Source organism: Bacillus rossius, chromosome 6, assembly GCF_032445375.1.
Source record: "Bacillus rossius redtenbacheri isolate Brsri chromosome 6, Brsri_v3, whole genome shotgun sequence".
NCBI lineage: Eukaryota > Metazoa > Arthropoda > Insecta > Phasmatodea > Bacillidae > Bacillus > Bacillus rossius.
Window position 1 is genome coordinate 37,255,358 of NC_086334.1, and position 17,492 is coordinate 37,272,849.

At 40.5% G+C, this 17,492-nt stretch overlaps 1 protein-coding gene across 2 annotated transcripts in view; it reads right to left on the reverse strand.

Annotated features, from left to right (window-relative positions):
- The window catches only part of LOC134533043 (cytochrome P450 6k1-like), a 32,827-nt gene that overhangs the window by 11,867 nt on the left and 3,468 nt on the right, over nt 1-17,492 (reverse strand). The window contains exons 2-3 of one of the 2 annotated variants that reach the window (XM_063370212.1): nt 12,593-12,806; nt 7,055-7,243 (exon numbers count right to left, since the gene is read on the reverse strand). In XM_063370212.1, the coding sequence (XP_063226282.1) occupies nt 7,055-7,243; nt 12,593-12,792 (389 nt within the window). In that variant the 5' untranslated portion in view covers nt 12,793-12,806. Of the gene's footprint in view, nt 1-7,054; nt 7,244-12,592; nt 12,824-17,492 lie in introns of both variants that reach the window. The other variant, XM_063370213.1, reaches the window with a different exon arrangement.

A 17,492-nucleotide genomic window follows, 5' to 3' on the forward strand; every position in this document is an offset into this window, starting at 1 on the left:
CAAACGACTCACGATTTTATTCGTAACAGAACATATTTAAATGCACGAGTTGTCAAACACCAAACACTTGGTGCATTGAATCTCAGGCACAGACAGCGCCCTCACACTTTGTTTCGGCAATTCTATTGGATGATAAGGCCGGCTCACAAAATATGTACTGCGCAGCGTTGAATATCGGGGTTCATACCGACTGCTTATTCACTGTACGAATACGGCAAGGTATAAAATATTGTAATATAAACATTTCATTTTATTTCAAACTGACTCGCATATTGCAGCCTCGCGTATCATATTTTGTAGACTATCGTCCGATAATCAGGCAGACGGAAGGGAATCATTCGAGATTTTGATGTGTAACATCTTAGCTCTCGGTATTCGGCATTTGGTGGGAGTGATGCCGTGAATGGAACGGAAGTCGCATGGAACGGAAATGTGTAACCACGGTGCTGCTATCTGTGGCGGATGGCACGAACCAAAGTTCACAATGCAAAAGGGAAACTTTACAGTATTAACTGTTTATTGAATTTTAATAAGGTAGGCAATATTTAAATAAAACTCCTTGTCGAATATCATATCTAAAGCTAGTTTTTTTTTTTTTTTTTAAGCATTTTCGCTTTTATCGGAGCCGTTTCATTATAAAGTTTAAAATACCGGACTGCAACGGGAATGATTCGATAGTCGACGTAGCTGCTCCGACAGTGAATTCAAGTGGCGGGTGCGGAAAGTACGTCTGATTCGCGTTCAGAAATGCACTTTGGGTGTATCTATCAAGCTCGTAAAGAATTTTACGTTAAATTTCGTGTCCGAGTTTCATATTATAAGTGTATTGCAACAAAAGAACACATGAATTTGCTCGTTACTGCGGTTAGATTTTACACATCACTGGATACTACTGAAAGACTAGCTCACGTTGTGAGGTTTCGGAAAAAAAACAAAAAAAAAACTATGGGAGAGGGTCCGACAAAATTGTTTCGCCCCCGAGTCGTTAGTTTCTCTAGACGGCCCTGGTGTATTCAAAATGGCGTCGCGACACGCAGGACCTTCGAGCCCGACCTTTCCCCGGGCCACGACTGCTGCGCGGTTATCACTCTCGATAACTCCCGCCGACACTTCCAGCTTGGTCACAAAGAGGTCACTGATGTGACCGGCTGCACTGATCTCCCATCAGTATCATGTACTGTTCGACTGTGCCACATTGGAGAACGTTTACAGCATTGTTATACAGCCTTACGTAAATGCTAAGGGTGCCGTCTGCCCGGGCGCACATACGGTGCGCAATGCTTCAGGAAAAACAACGCGATTTCAAAACTACTGAAGATGTCCGAGTGGGATCTGCTTGCGAAAAGCATCTAAAAATTCGCTGAGGGCCGAAAAGTACTTTTGATTTCGGATTAAGTTTTTAAACTGCATTTTTGGAAGAGTGAACATTACTAAAAGGCGTGTTTTAAGAGTAATATTTAGGAGTAAAGCAACCGGTACAGATTCTTGAAAGCACTTAAGGGACTTTCATCACACCTTTATCTTCATTCTAACACACCCCGACCAGACGGCGCCCTGTGGCTAGCTTTATAAGACGCTGAGATTCAGTGGTGGCCTTAACCTTTGCCCGGCCCTGGGCCATTTACTTTTAAGGTGACATAATATTTTAAAGAGGAGATTAACCTATTAGGGAGGAGGGGGCCTAGGGAATGCGGAATAGCCCCTAGTCCCTCCTCCGAAAAATGTGAAAAATAACTTCTTTCAAACAACTTTTTAAAATAAATCCGGAACTTTTATTTCAACAACGGTTTCGCTAATTTATCATAAAAAACATATACGTATATATATTTCTAACAAATCCTTATCTGGTTAGTTTTATAAATTTTTAAGTATAATTCTGGTAAAATCGTGTCATTATAGAAGGCAATAATATATTTGAAAATTTTAATATGATTTTATGAATTTAAATATATGTATTTATTAGCGCTTTAAAGAATGCATAATTATTTATTTTCCCATTAATGTCCAGATTTTTAACAGAACAATAGAAAATCAGAGAACATAAAAATTCAATCGGCTTCTGGAGTCGCCCCTGCTGAAATTATGCTTTCAACATGAAAGCGACGTTAATTTGTATTTCTAAAAATCAGCTCTGAAACTAATTTCAGCTACTCTAGCATATTCACAGTGAAGTCTTAACACGTCAATTAAGGGGCCCATCTAGTCAGGGGTGTATATGTGTTGGTGAGGACGGATGATAAGCGCGACGCTCGCTGGCGCTTCTAGCGTGGTATCGCCTCTAAGCGCAAGGCTCTGAACTGGCGCGCAGTGTTCTCGTCGTGCATAGGTCAACTAGCGGTGATATGGCGGAGAAATTAAATGCAAGTCCCTTAAGGTGCTTTCAATAATCTGTACCGGTTGTTTTATACCTGAAAATTACTCTGAAAACACGTCTTTCAGCCATTTTCACTTTTCTAAGAACACAGTTTGAAAACTTAATCCGTAAACAAAACTACTTTTCGGCCCTCGGAGAGTTCTTAAATGCTTTTCTTAAACAAACCCCACTCAGATATCTTGAGTAGTTTTGAAACCGCGTCCCCCCCCCCCCCTGAATCTCTGCGCACCGTACGAGTGTCCACGATGGCGGGGCCCCATAACTCGCGAAGTTGATAAGGCTATTATCAAACACAATTCCACGCTACTCGGGGAAGCAGAATGATCTGCAAACACACTTTATGGCAATATTTACTGCTCCTTAATCTGGCTTAAGATGGATGGCTCTACGTCGTGTGACGACAGAAATGACAGACTTGTAAATGCACTTGCTGGCAAGTAGGGAAGAACGAGGCAGCACCAGGGCCGTCGACGCATTCGTTTTATGCAGGCGGGTTGGTCGGAGAGAGTTAACATATAAGACTCAACAACTTAAGAGTTGTTTATCTGTTGGCCGAGGAATCCAGCTTGTCAAACTGGTCAGAGAACATACCGAGCATCAGTGCATTCATACACGTAACGCCTTTCTAATAGGGGATGGATTTATGTTCCTCATGGAAACAAAAATATTAAAATTTATTGCGTTTGATTTTCATGAGGATGGAGCTTAGTTCCATCAATGGCGTGGTTGTGTTCAGATGGTTTGGGTCCTCCAATATTTAGTTCCTGTCACTTCAACACTTACCCAAGCCAAAAACTGGGTTGTTTCAAATTCGTAATGCACTGTTAAAAATTTCACCTTGAATTGGCGAAGAACACTGGCTACAAATTTTCCAGGGATATTCGTAAATGTACTAATCTCTCTTTTAATTTACGAGTACAGAGTTTACATGCATCACAAACATTATCTTGAAATGTTAACAAACGCTTTAAAACTTGTCATATCTACAACAAAAACACTCTTGTTCCTTCCGTGTGCGTGTTAACCATGTTTTGAAAGTCTTAATCCGACCTTTGAATATATATACTGTATAGAAGTCGCGAGTGGATAGGATTTACTATACGTTTTTCAGAAGCTTATGATGAGCAGCTTGGGAACTTCACCGCTGCAGTGCGCTGCCGTAACGCCCTGTATCGTCTTAGTTGTTATTTACACGTTAGAGAGCAGCACTGTCGCCCGCTGTCATACTCCGCACCCCTCATACATCATTCACTGCAGCTCAAGGTTGTTCACTGGGAGGGGGAAGGGGTGTTTGAAGAGTTCGACACTTGTCCGCTAGGGACCACCACAAGTCGATGACCTAGAGATGGTGGCGATTGCGGCGGTGAATTAACCAACTACCTCAAAACCGTATTAGAAATTTTAACCTGGCCTGGCGACTTCTATACAGTATATATATTCAAAGATCCGACGTAGTTTCACGTACATCCAGTTATTGGGCTCTACGAAGAACCTTCCTCTTGTTTCACGAGCATTCTTCGTTGAAAAGTCTGTGAATATACTGCCGATGCCAACAAAGCAGAGCAAGTTAAGGCCCCTCTACAACAGTCCGAACCTGCGAGCGGTCCGTGTCATCCTAATGAGAATGACGTCACATTGTCGCACGGAGGAGAGCCCTGCCTACAACTTCGATGTACGATATTCGAATCTACTGATTTCTAAAGTAGGCACCAGAGAGCGGTAAATTTACAGCGACAAATATATTTTTCTCTCGATTGTTTTTGTTTATTTTATTCATGCAATGTAATTGAGAAGTACGCAGTTAAATTTTGAAAATTCATTTAACTTGTGAAAGTTGTGGGAGTTCAATAATATTTATTTATCATTATGAGGAAAAAGTAAATGCTTGTAAATGAATCGAAAAGCGCCTGTCGCAAACGGATAGCACCGATGAATATTTTGTCTCTGTCTTATTAGCTTCCTAACATACCGGTCGTTATCTTCTGCCTACCTCTTTGAAACGGGAGCAGGAAACGGCGAATATTACGAGTGTTGTCCTTCTATGCTACCGAAGGACACAGATTGGGACAAAAATGATCTCAAGTCGGACCCATGTGTTCGGATCAGGCAGATTCGGACCACCGTCCCATGACGTCAGAGGGTCACCAGACGGGCCTTCAGATGGACGCGGATGTCGGCGGGCGAACCGTGAGACATGGCGCGAACGGGGACGCACCACAACGCCGAAATACCACAACGCCGAACGTACAATAACGCCGAAAACCATAACGCCAAATGCCAAATTGACTACAATGCCGACAGCTAGAGAATTGCTGTGTACCACAACGCCGAATTACCACAACGCCGAAATACATTAACGCCGAAAAATGTCATTGCAGGACTGCCACAAAGGTTAGGTTAGGTAAGGTTAGCACACAAATTCATTCAGTTGTTTCTCATTTTTCTCCTGTGCCCCCCCCCCCCCCCCCCACCCTTCCCTGCAGCAACATTTTTCGGCGTTGTGGTACACAGCAGTTTTCTAGCTGTCGGCGTTGCGGTCAATTTGGCATTCGGCGTTATGGTTTTCGGTCTTATTGTACGTTCGGCATTGTGGTATTTGGGCGTTGTGGTAACTACCCGGCGCATACTGCAAGGAGCACTGCGCGAGGCGGCAGCTGGCGCGCATGCTAATGGCCAGCGGGCGGTCCCCGGAGTGGTCGGACAAACAAACACGTGATGTGTCCCGGCCTCCGGCCTTGGCGCCGTCTCGACAGCCACCGTCACGAGCGGCCGGCCAGAAGGCGCGCAAGTCATCGCAATTACGAATACAACAACTAAGACATTGTAACTTTGTACAACAAATTAATATCGTTATTTTCACATTTACTTAATACGGTTTTTTTTTCTTCGGGATTACTGAGTATTTCTTACAACAATTGGCACATCATATTATATTTTAACAAATGTTTCATCCAAGTATAATTTTTTTTTTTTTAAATCTTGGAAAATATACTTGTATATTCAACAGTTCGACTTTATTTTGTTTCATCGTGCTCTTTATGTGCGCAGTTAATACTGTAAAGCTATTCAGGGAACGGTTTTCAGATAACTTTTAACTACTGGAGGTACTGGGATAACACAAAATATATAAATGCCCGGGCGAGAACCCGAACCCAGTATTTCTGCGAACACTATTTTGTAGTGATGAGAGTTTTATTGCACGTAAATAAATCCGAGTTTTTTTTTTTACCCGGCGGGAATCGAATTCGGACCGCCTTGCTGCGCGCTCCATCGCACGGCTTTTCTCAGTACCCTTCTCTATTGTGCTGGTTTTTTTTTTCCGTCCTCTTTAACTAGACTATTCATATTTAAATGGCCTCTACTGCAGCCACGGCGCCAGACTGCCCTGCTAACAGCCGCAATGCTTGCGACCGCTTAACAACCCAAACGCGACCTAGAGCACAGACCTGACCTGACACGCACTCAAACCCCAACCAAACAGAGCTACATACGTGCATGCCGGAGGCCCACAGAACTGTGAAGGGGCCCACATTGGCGTAGCGGAATTTGGGGGTTCTCAAAAAAAAAAAAAAAAAAACCTGTGCGTGGAGTCCACGCGCGACAAAAGTGAAACTTCTTGCTTATTTTATTATGAGGTATAGGAAACACAGCTATCTTTGACTGAGGCCACAGATCATATATATATATATATATATATATACATATATATATACATACATATATATATATATATATGCAAGTATGATAGTGCTAAAGTATACTATTGCGTAAGTATGCAAATGTTCAAGCATGCAATTTCAAGTATGGTGCGTCACTTCTACCTATCCCGTGTCGCCTCCTCCTCTTCCGGTTCCCCCACCACTCGCCTAACTATTCCCCTCATGCCATCGGAATTTTTTTGACGTTCGAAAATTGTAGCTCCCTCGGCAAAGAAGTTTCACAAAGCAGGAGGAGGTGAGGTTATTACTAGAGACATGCAAAATTCGCGGATTCATTTCGCGATGGGCTAGCATCAAAACAACTATACCTTCGTACCGCTTCTGCGATTGGCCCACATTTTATCCGGGGAACTGTTGAGCCAATGGGAAACACTAAACTAAGAAAGTGCCGAATTTACGGACAGCCTAGTTGAGACGTCTCACGCGTCAGTGGCCAATGAACAGGTGTCATTTCCGCGAGCATTTAAAGGACTGTGGATTCTATCCTAGAGGTCAATGTATCCGCGAATTTTGCAGGTCTCTAGTTATTACCTTTGAATATATATACTGTATAGAAGTCGCCAGCCCAGGTTAAAATTTCTAATACGGTTTTGAGGTAGTTGGTTAATTCACCGCCGCAATCGCCACCATCTCTAGGGCATCGACTTGTGGTGGTCCCTAGCGGACAAGTATCGAACTCTTCCAACACCCCTTCCCCCTCCAGTTGAACGACCACGAGCTGCAGTGAATGATTGGTGGGGGGTGCGGGGAATGACAGCGGGCGACAGTTCTGCGCTCTAACGTCTAAATAACAACTAAGACGATACAGGGCGTTACGGCAGCGCACTGCAGCGGTGAAGTTCCCAAGCTGCTCATCATACGCTTCTGAAAAACGTAGAGTAAATCCTATCCACTCGCGACTTCTATACAGTATATATATTCAAAGTTATTATTATTATTATTAGGTGACGAAGACACTCACGCCTCGCCGCGCAGCACGAAGGGGTTGCGGCCGAACAGCGGGTCGCAGTGCACGTACACCACGAAGTCGTTGTCGTGGAAGCTGGGGAACTCCTGCACGGAGACCACCTTCACCAGGTCCGGGTCGCGGATCATGAGGCTGGGCTGCCCCAGCTTGAAGTAGCCGCCGAACGGGTGGCCGTCCAGCTCCCTGTTGGGGACCGAACATCGGGGACCTCTCGAGGTCTTCAGCCGTCAGGACTCGCACGAAGCACACAACTGGAGGAGCGATCGTTTCAGCCGTTGTAACGATTTCACAAAAAAAAATATGCTTTTACTTTCTTAAATCTCGGTCCACATTCCATGTCTATTATTATTATTATTATTATTACGTATTAACATCTTAACTCTCGGAATACGGCATTTGGTACGAGTAATTACGTGAGTGGAACGGAAGTCGCATGAAAAAAGAAATGTTCAAACTCGGTGCTACCATCTGTGGCGGATGGCGCCTACCAAAGTTCACAAAGTCAAAGAGAAACTTTACAGTATTAACGGTTTAGTGAATTTTTAACAAGAGGGGCAGTATCTTAAAAAAAATCCTTGTTGAAAATCAGGTCTTAAGCTGGGGATAGTATTTTTTTTTTAAGCCTTTTTTGCTTTCATCAGAGCCGTTTCATTATAAATTTAGCTCTGCAAAAGGAATGATTCGATAGTCGACGTAGCTGCTCCGGCAGCGAATTCTAGCGGCGGGTGCGGAAACTACGTGTGATTCGTGTCCTTAAGTGTAGTTGAAAATATAATTTTAGTATATGTATTTATCACGCTCGAGATATAGTTAAAGAATTCTACGTTAAATTCCGTTTCCGAGTTCCGTATTGTAAGTTATTTGCAACATGAGAAATCATGAATTAGCTCGTTATCGAGTTTATATGTAACACATAACTGGCGAGTACGTTACATCTGTTGCGAGTTCGTCATTCATTTTAGTTAAGGGCTATTTATAAAAAATTAATTCTATACATTTCTTGCATTTATTCTTCTGCCACAAAAAATATTCAACATATATTCAGTTAGTGTAGTATATGGTTGCAGAAAGGTGCGCAAGTGATGATAATTACGAATACTTAAGCGTCTTTTTGCACACACGATAATATACTAATTGAATATCAGTTGAATATTTTTATGGCAGAAGAACAAATGCAAGGGAAGTACCGAATAACAATTTCATAAATAGCCCTCGATTAAAAGTAATGACGAAAAAATAAAAATAAAAAGGCATGTCAGTTAGGAACCGAAACATGCCAACTTGGTTTAGCTCTTTCTATATCCTAGAAATTTTCAAAATTTTCTTCTTTGAATCATAGCATATAACTTAGTACAATGCCTGAAGTCAACAGTGACTGGTTGCTACAAATAGTTTTTTTTTTTGTGAATTCATTAGCATTTTAGCATTGCAATTATTATTTGAAAATGCGTATAACTGTGATAATGCTGCCAAAAGACAAAAATGTATTGTATTTTAAATTCTCTTAATGTGTGAGACCTGTCTCAAAGAATGTAAATTTTCAGTATAAAACAATAGAAAATGATAGCAAAAGAACTTGCGTATTGAGGTTTTTGCCTCTACCCCCTTAAAGGTCATTCGTGAATTCAGACCCCGCGCAACTGTAGAGTCTCAAGCTCAGAAGTCAGTTCAAATGTTTATATTAGTTGGAATATACCGTATAACGATTTTTTTTTCAAGCCGAAAATGTCACAACTAGATGGACGTTGAAAACAAAAATCATTCATTGATCTAATAGGCATTCTTTACATGGAAAAAATTCCAATGTGTACTTAAAAAAAAATTCAAATGAACCAGCCCCTGAAAACACTTGGTTGTCGTTTACATAACCAATGTTTCATTTTTGGAAGATATTTTTAAATAGAAATGTTTTTGTGAGGCATTGCAAAATGTACACAAACAATTTAATGTCAATAAAGACATTAAAAAATATTTCATGATGACAGTAAAATAATTTTGTAGTCTTTGCGAAACCAATTATTAGTGGCACAAAAATTTTACTCTTTTTGACGTGACGTCTAATAAATCGATGAACGCCGGCTGCACGCACGAAAAAGTGTCCCGTTACGCACATTGTCCCGTTTCGCTGTGTCCCGTTACGCTCATTTTATAATGCTCTTTGTTAACCTGAACCTCCTAGCATTGCGACCGAGTCCGTGGCGTAATTCTGTTTTTATGCATTTCAATGTAACATTTTCATTGCTCTTTGCTAACCCGTTCCTCCTAGCATTGCTGCAGAGTTCATGGCGCAAATATATTATTTTTTACTGCATCTTGGTGTTGGGTAAGCCATTTTCCTTCAAATCATCCTTGAAACACTTCCATTCATTTCCTACTTTTCCTATCATCGTCCTATCCTTAACAGAATAACACAGATTGGAAGAAGTTAAATAGCAAACATGTATAAAAGTTATAGTTAAAATAATCTCTTCGTTAAAGTAATAAACATATTTGAATTAATGAGTGCAAATAAAAGTAAATTTATCAATTAAATTGTAGATTTAATTTCACTCCTTCTTTGTATCCATACAAAATAGTGATAATTCAATAAAAATGATTCAGTTTTATTCATAAAAGTATGCAATCATTTCATCAATGTTTTGTTATGACGTTGTCACGTTAAACTATCGTCCGTAAACCGACTTTACAGACAACCAATTTTTTTTATAAGACATTAGGTGGACACTAAAAAATTATTTTGTTGTCACTACGACATATTTTTTTAAAATTTGTATTGACAAAATTTTTTTTCAATGTACAAACATGTATACATAGATCTACGTACTTAGTTTCTCAAAAAAATTTCATGAATATTTATGTTCGATGAGATTTCTGATTGTCATTTTGTGACACATGCCATAATTGTTGAACACTCTTAATGACCTCTTTCATAATCTAGTGACCTAATTGGAGAGCGAAGTGAACTAGTGACCTTGTTATCTGTGACACAAACACTATACTCTATTGAGCAAACCATGAGAAGAACTCATCTGTAATATGCGTGTATTGGGAATAACATATGTTATATTTATGTCCTAAGGTCAAAAACTAAACATAAGTAATGACTTAAATTTAAACTAAAATACAGTTTGCGTATTAAAACGCTCCCTAATTTTAAAAACGCATAACACAAATTGTCTTATCGTACTTGGAAGAGAAAGTAAACATGAAACCAACTAAGTTGTTTTCATTTGTGATGCAGTACGTGCTTTCAACACAACAAAAACTGTAATACATGACGATAGAGAATGCTCTAAAATTTATTCTCCTTTGTGATTTTACTTCAGAAAAATTGTATTCTAAACTTATAAACACAATTTTTATATTTTTACCTGAATATTTTGGGAAATGACATCACAAATTATATTACAAATTGAAGACCATTACTTAGAAAGTGTTAAGGCAATATAAGTCCTTTACGTGACCAACATTTGCTTGTAATGGTTTTATTTTCATGTGTATATAAGCCGCTCTTTTTATTTCTATTTTTTTTAAATTCAGACTTTACTTCAAACCAACAACGATGTCACTACACTGTTAAAAAATTTCTCCTTGAATTCACGAAGATGATTGGTTATAAATTATTCACGTAACTTCGTAAATTGACGGGTAAGCTACAAAGTTGACTTTCATTAAACATGTACTCACAAGAAACATCTTGGGGTGTTAAAAAAACCTTCAAACACTTGCCACGCATGTACAGCAAACACACCTTCTTTCTCCCTTCCACGAACATGTTTACCATGTTAAGGCCGAGTTTATAAACTACGCAACAAACGAAAGAACGCACGAAACGCAAGACGCAAAAAGTTCTATAACGACGTTTTCAAATATTAGTTTATATACTACGCAAGACGCAACAACGCAACACAACGTAATTTCAGGTAAATGAATATTCGTAGAAACTACGACAGATACCAACATTTCAAGTCTTGTGTTTATTTGTAAACAGCGTAAGCACACGCGTGAAAGATAAAGAGGAGTATCTTTGTTGTAGTCTTAACCAGTTTTCCTTAAATGTTTTTGTTAATATAAGAAGATAATCATCTAGGATTCATGATCAAAGTAAGTTAACATAGTATCCCGTAAATTTACGAAGATAACCGTCAATTTACGAATACCTCTGGATCATTTGTAATCAGCGTTCTTCGTAAATTTAAAGTGAAATTTGCGTTTTAGCTTGCGTTTCTGCCTTTAATATTTGAAGTGAAATGTTTAGAAAAAAATTTTAAGACGCAGATGTCATTTGCATAGATGATCACGATTTTGTTTTCATTTTATACATGATGTTTCCACTTGTTAAACTTTGGCACAGTGAAATAAAATAACACTTTTAAAACAAACTATTGACAATTTCATACGTTTTCATGATAAACCACGAAATATCAAACTAAGTTCGGAAAATAGATTTTTTTTTTTAACTGTTTTACATTTTCAAGTTATAGGGTTGGTGACTTCTTGCGACTTCCGTGCTTTGCAAACGAGCATGATTTTCTTGCATCGACAAGAAGCAGCCAAGAACACTTGGCTGACAATATCGTGAGTCAAGTGTTACTTCTAATGGCCAGTTGCACCATTCTGCTCTTCGATCGGATATCCAAATATCTTAGCCCAAAAATTTATTCTCTTTGGATCACTCCTCTAAACGTTGCGCCATCACGTACCGAGACTAATGCGACAACAGATAGCAGCAGTTTCAAAGAAATGTTAGGTGCATTTATATTGGTGGGATGGAAATACATGAGTCGCTACAATCGATTGTGACACGACTAGACAATGATTAATGCTGTTCACACATGTGGCTACTGACTCGATTTTAATAACGAATGAAAACAATACTGTTGTTTAAAAGTTAATATAATTCAAAGCAGTCTGAAAAAATATAGAAAGTAATTATGAAGAAACGAAAAGACTTATTAAAGCATTAAACCAAATAGAAAGCATTTCAAACACTTAAAATAGGGTATTTTACGTGAGAAATGGTTTTAACATTAGAATAAAAAGCGTTTTGATACCTGTCTTAAGAATTATCTGAAATTTTGTAAAAAAAAATAATAAATCTTATATTTACGTCTGATTAAATTAACCCGCATAAATTCCGTAATATTTCTGACAGGTCTGCTCACACAGTGTCGATCCGAGATCATTGTCCATGAACCACCACGAGTGTCGGTTCATATCGTACTTCCCAATGATCTTCGTTCAGCTTTAAAAAACGCAATGGTGGTCGAACCGCGATCAAACGGTTTTCTGACCGTAGATCACGCTCGAACTCTAATGGTTGGTGCAACTGGCCGCGAGAGCGCGGGGAGAGCAGGAGCCGAGCAGGAGCAGAAGGGAAGCCTACAACTCACGTAGTTTCGGTTCCCTGCAAGAATTTCCGAAGATTTCCGAAGTTTGGCGTTTTGGTTGTAACGAAGTTGCACGAACGTGGTAGGGAACCGAAACTACGTGAGTTGTAGGCTGCCGGGAGCAGAAGGAACTGTCGCTGACCAGTAGATGTCCTGGTAGACGCGGCCCACGGACTTGCGGCCCAGCACGAACTCCTTCATGTTGCCGAACAGCAGCCGCGGCCTGGCGTACGGCACACCCTTCCTCTTCCAGTAGTCGAAGCTCCAGGCGAGGTAGGAGTAGACGGCGATGAGGGCGAGGGCCGCGAGCAGTCCCCAGTCCACCAGGCCGAGCGACACCATGACTGCACGCGGAGCTAGAGGGAGGCCACGTCTGCATCATTACGTCATAACTGTATCTAATGGAATGTTTAACCTAAACAATTAATTTTATAAGTTAATAACTTACATAGTATGTTTAAAAAAGTTACCAAATATCTTTAAAGTTGCTATTTGCGAACAGTGGTGCTTTGTCCTTTACTGATCCAGCCTTAACCAAACGATCCTTTGGTTTCAAGACTGCGTCCAGTGAGAAACTAGCCTTGAAAGTATAACCTAATTCTTCCGAAGATTACACAATCCGGGGTATCAACAAAGAGATATGTTGCAAGCTTACTATAATGCAGGGCTGTGAAATGATAGACAACATTGTTCACTGTAATATTTACTGGGCACCATATCTCTGCGTGCACAGTCACACGCAGAGCCTACAAGCACACTGTCCACTCGTGAGCTCTGCCGCTCCCGCTTCAGGGCACCCCTCTGACTGCTACCCTTCAATATCGGTTTCAATCCTCCCCTGCCTGACCCTCTCCTGCCAGTACAGTCTGTCCATCACCATTATTGATACACAACATCAAACATTATCCGCCCCCTTGAAACCATTAGTTTCAAATTTAAAATGCTAAGTACATACACAATTTGTTGAGAACTCATAAAAAACTAGGCCGTAGGTAAAATCACAAGTTTCTGAACAGGTCGCTTCAAGATGCCACTGGAAGTTTTTACATTCACCACCCTGACTACACCATCAGTTCCAGGAAATGTCTCCTGGACAACTGCTAGTCGCCATCCAAGAGGAGGCATGTTGTCTTCCTTGACAAGGACCACCATTCATGACTGAATGTTGGCATTCTTAGACTGCCATTTACTTCTTTGTTGTAGCGAGTTCAGATAGTCTTTAGACCAATGGGTCCACAACTGTTGAGATAACCTTTGAACATGTTGCCACCTGGATAGCTGCTTCATTGGTAAGTCAGACACATCAGGCTCAGGAAAGGACATGAGTGGACAACCAATTAGGAAATGTCCAGGACTAAGGTAACTAGGGTCATTAGGGTTGTCGCACAACATTGTCAGTGGCCTGGAATTGAGACATGCCTCTATTTGAGCGAGTAATGTGGCCAGCTCTTCAAAGGTAAGAAGGGATTTTCCTGCCACCCTTCTCAAATGATGCTTCAATGATCGCACTCCAGCCTCCCATAGCCCACCAAAATGAGGGGAACTTGGGGGAATAAAGTGCCATGTGATACCCTCTGATGATGCAAACCCACATAGCATTTGGTTGGATTCATCATTAAAGAAAAGTTTCCGAGGTTGTTGTAGTTCCTTGTTAGCACCAACAAAGTTGGTAGCATTGTCATTATAAAGATTTAACACCTTGCCTCACCGAGCTATAAACCGCCGGAGTGCCGCAATAAAAGCCTCTGTCGTAAGAGAACTGACCAGTTCTAAATGGATCGCTTTTGTTGCCCAGCAGACAAAAACAGCTATGTAGCACTTGACCACAGATTTGCTCCTGACACTACCAGATTTTACTGCCAGGGATCCTGCATAGTCAATACCAGTGTTCAGAAATGCACGAGCAGGCCGAACCCTTGCTGCTGTTAATTGGCCCATCGGTTGTTGGGTAACAACTCCCTTCAGTTTTGAACATGTCACACACTTGTGGATGACAGAGCGCACATTTTGACGGATTTTTGGTATCCAGAACTCCTGGCGCAATGATGCTATCAAAAGTTGAGGCCCCGCGTGTAGCAGACGTTTGTGTTCAGCTGTAATTATGAGTCTTGTAATGTGGTGTTTGGGTGGTAGGATAAGTTGGTGCTTGTTACCAAAAGGCAGCTCCGAATGATGTAAACGTCCACCCACACGTAAGCACCACTTTGTAATGAAGATATTCAAGTCCTTTAACTCACTTTTAGAGTTGACTACATTAATTTCCTTTAAGTCATTGATTTCCTTTAGAAACTCTTCATGTTGTGCAATCTTGATGCAGGTTTGCAAAGATTTCTGTAACTCTTCAGCTGTCAAGTAGCCTGTCTTTTTGGTCAATGAATGTCTTGCATTGTATGCAAATCTTTGGACGTATGCAATTACTCTTTTCAGTCTAGCTAGTGAGGAAAAGTCTCTCAGAGTGTCTTGAAAACAGTCCATGGTTGGTTTTGTTGCAATTGCAGAGATCATTGGCATTCGTTGTTCTGGAGTATTTTTGTCATTTTTGTCTAGATCCTTGCTGGCTGTACAGGGCCAAGCATCTGGTTGCTGCAGAAGCCATGATGGACCATGCCACCACAGATGTAAGTGATGCAATGTATCTGGATCAACTCCTCTAGAGATTAAGTCAGCAGGGTTGTCTTGCGATCTTACATGTCTCCATTGATATCCATTGGTTAAATCCTGAATATGTTCTACTCTGTTTGCAACAAATGATTTCCATCTTGCAGCTGGTGAGTCTAACCAGGACAGGACAATTGTGGAATCCGACCAAAGTGCCACGTTACCACAACTGGAAACAGATCTTAGGTACATACAGGCCCCATATGCTTGTGATTGTTATAACGCTGATTTAGTAACTGCCATGCCACTTGAAAGTTTTCGTCGGAAATAGTCAAATTTTGAACCATTTCAAGTGCTTCACCTTTCAATGAAGAAAGCAAGTAGTGAAGTTTCTGTACTTCTGGGAGAGATTTATTGCCAACGATAAAACCCTTGAATGTGTCCCTGAATTGTACCCATGTTGCAAAATCACCAGAAAATGTAGGCAGATTGACTGCAGGGAGATGTAAATAATTTGGTTTGCCATGGCTAGATTTATCTGTTGAACTGGGTGTCATAAATGTTTCTAAGTGGGCCTTAACATGTAATGATAAAACATAGCTTCAAATTCCGCTCTGTGTTCACTATGGTCAGTTTCTTCATCATCCAATTCCAATTTTAATTGTACATCGTCAAACCGTGACCATAAGTCGGGAAGTGCCTGTAATCTACTTAGAATCTCACCAATGTTCTGAGATTCACTGTAATTGGATGCAAAGGTTTGCATACGAGTCAATGAACCCTTGTACACAGCGCGTTGTTTCTTAAGTCGTTTGCACTGATCCTCATCCATGGTCGAAAATCGACATACAATATAATGGATATGAGTAGAAGGATTAGTAGGGACGAGGGAGGTCTGTCATTATGTCTGACTAACCTGTCTCTGTTCAATGTAGATCATGAAGAACCACTGTAGTAGTCCCAATTAGACTTCGTCTGCTGGCCTTTGCACTCTATTGCTGGGAATACTTGTCGCGGATGAACGCTAGTTCAGATGCGCACGTAGTTGCGTTTTTACGGCTCGTGCCTCGCCGGGAACACGCGCGGACGCAACCGACGCGACGCGACCGGGAATGATTGCGATGACGTTACACGGGAAGCTTCCAAACCGCACCAAGTCTCTTACACAATCACATTGAGTGTTCGTTACATTCGTATAAATTACGCCACTGTATTGTTAGTCGTGTTTTCATAGAGTGTGGAACCGGTAAACACTCACTTGTCGTACCGATCCGGCCCGGAGGACCAAAATGTTGCAAGCTTACTATAATGCAGGGCTGTGAAATGATAGACAACATTGTTCACTGTAATATTTACTGGGCACCATATCTCTGCGTGCACAGTCACACGCAGAGCCTAAAAGCACACTATCCACTAGAGTTGTAGCAAACCGTATGTATTCGTTACTGAGTAACGGGTGCGCCATCCAGTAACGAGTAACGAAACGTTACACACGGCTGCATTTCGTTACTCGCATTTTTCGTATGTTTTACGCATGCGCGCGCTTATTCGTTACAAAGAACGATGTTTGTTTTTTAAGTAAAGTATAATTTGTAAATTCGTCGTCCAAGTTTTTTACTTTTTACTAAAGGTATTGTGTGTGTGAGATTGGAACAGAAACAACGTAAGAAAGTATTTTTTACATATTATAAATATGTAGCTATGTTAATATTTTTTATTATCGCGTATTTTCACGTTTTTTTGTTCTTATCTTAAAAGAGATATTATAATAAAGCCGTTATAATGAGATTTAATTGTTTCTTGTTTAACAAAAGCTGTTAATTATCAAATATTGTTAATTGTTTATATTAGATTTATTATTATTTATGCGACGTCATACTGTACGCGTACGCAATACGACTCGATTCGTTGCTATAACACAACATAGCATGTTATGCGGTATCAGAAGTAAAGAGTAACGTAACGATACGAAAATAACGAGTACTAATTGTTATAGTAACGAATACATACGGGTACGCTTTTTTTCGTTACTTTTACACCTCTACTGTCCATTCGTGAGCTCTGCCGCTCCCGCTTCAGGGCACCCCTCTGTCCGCTACCCTTCAAAACCGATTTCAATCCTCCCCTGCCTGACCCTCTCCTGCCAGTACAGTCTGTCCATCACCATTATTGATACACAACATCAAACAAAATACTTTTCGGCAGTCAATTCTTTACGCTTAAAAATTTTGTACACTCTGTTTTCTGACTTTATTTATCTTCACTTTTTTTTAGATTTCAAGTCATTCATTTGACAGTAATAAAAAGGCATAAAAATGTGTGGACATCAGTTGGTTGCCAAGAAACGTATATCGTTACTATTTACTAAAAATATGGCGCCACAAATCCCGGAAAGGCTACAAGGAAGTATGAGAGGATGCTAGTGACTCGTCGTGTCACGAAAG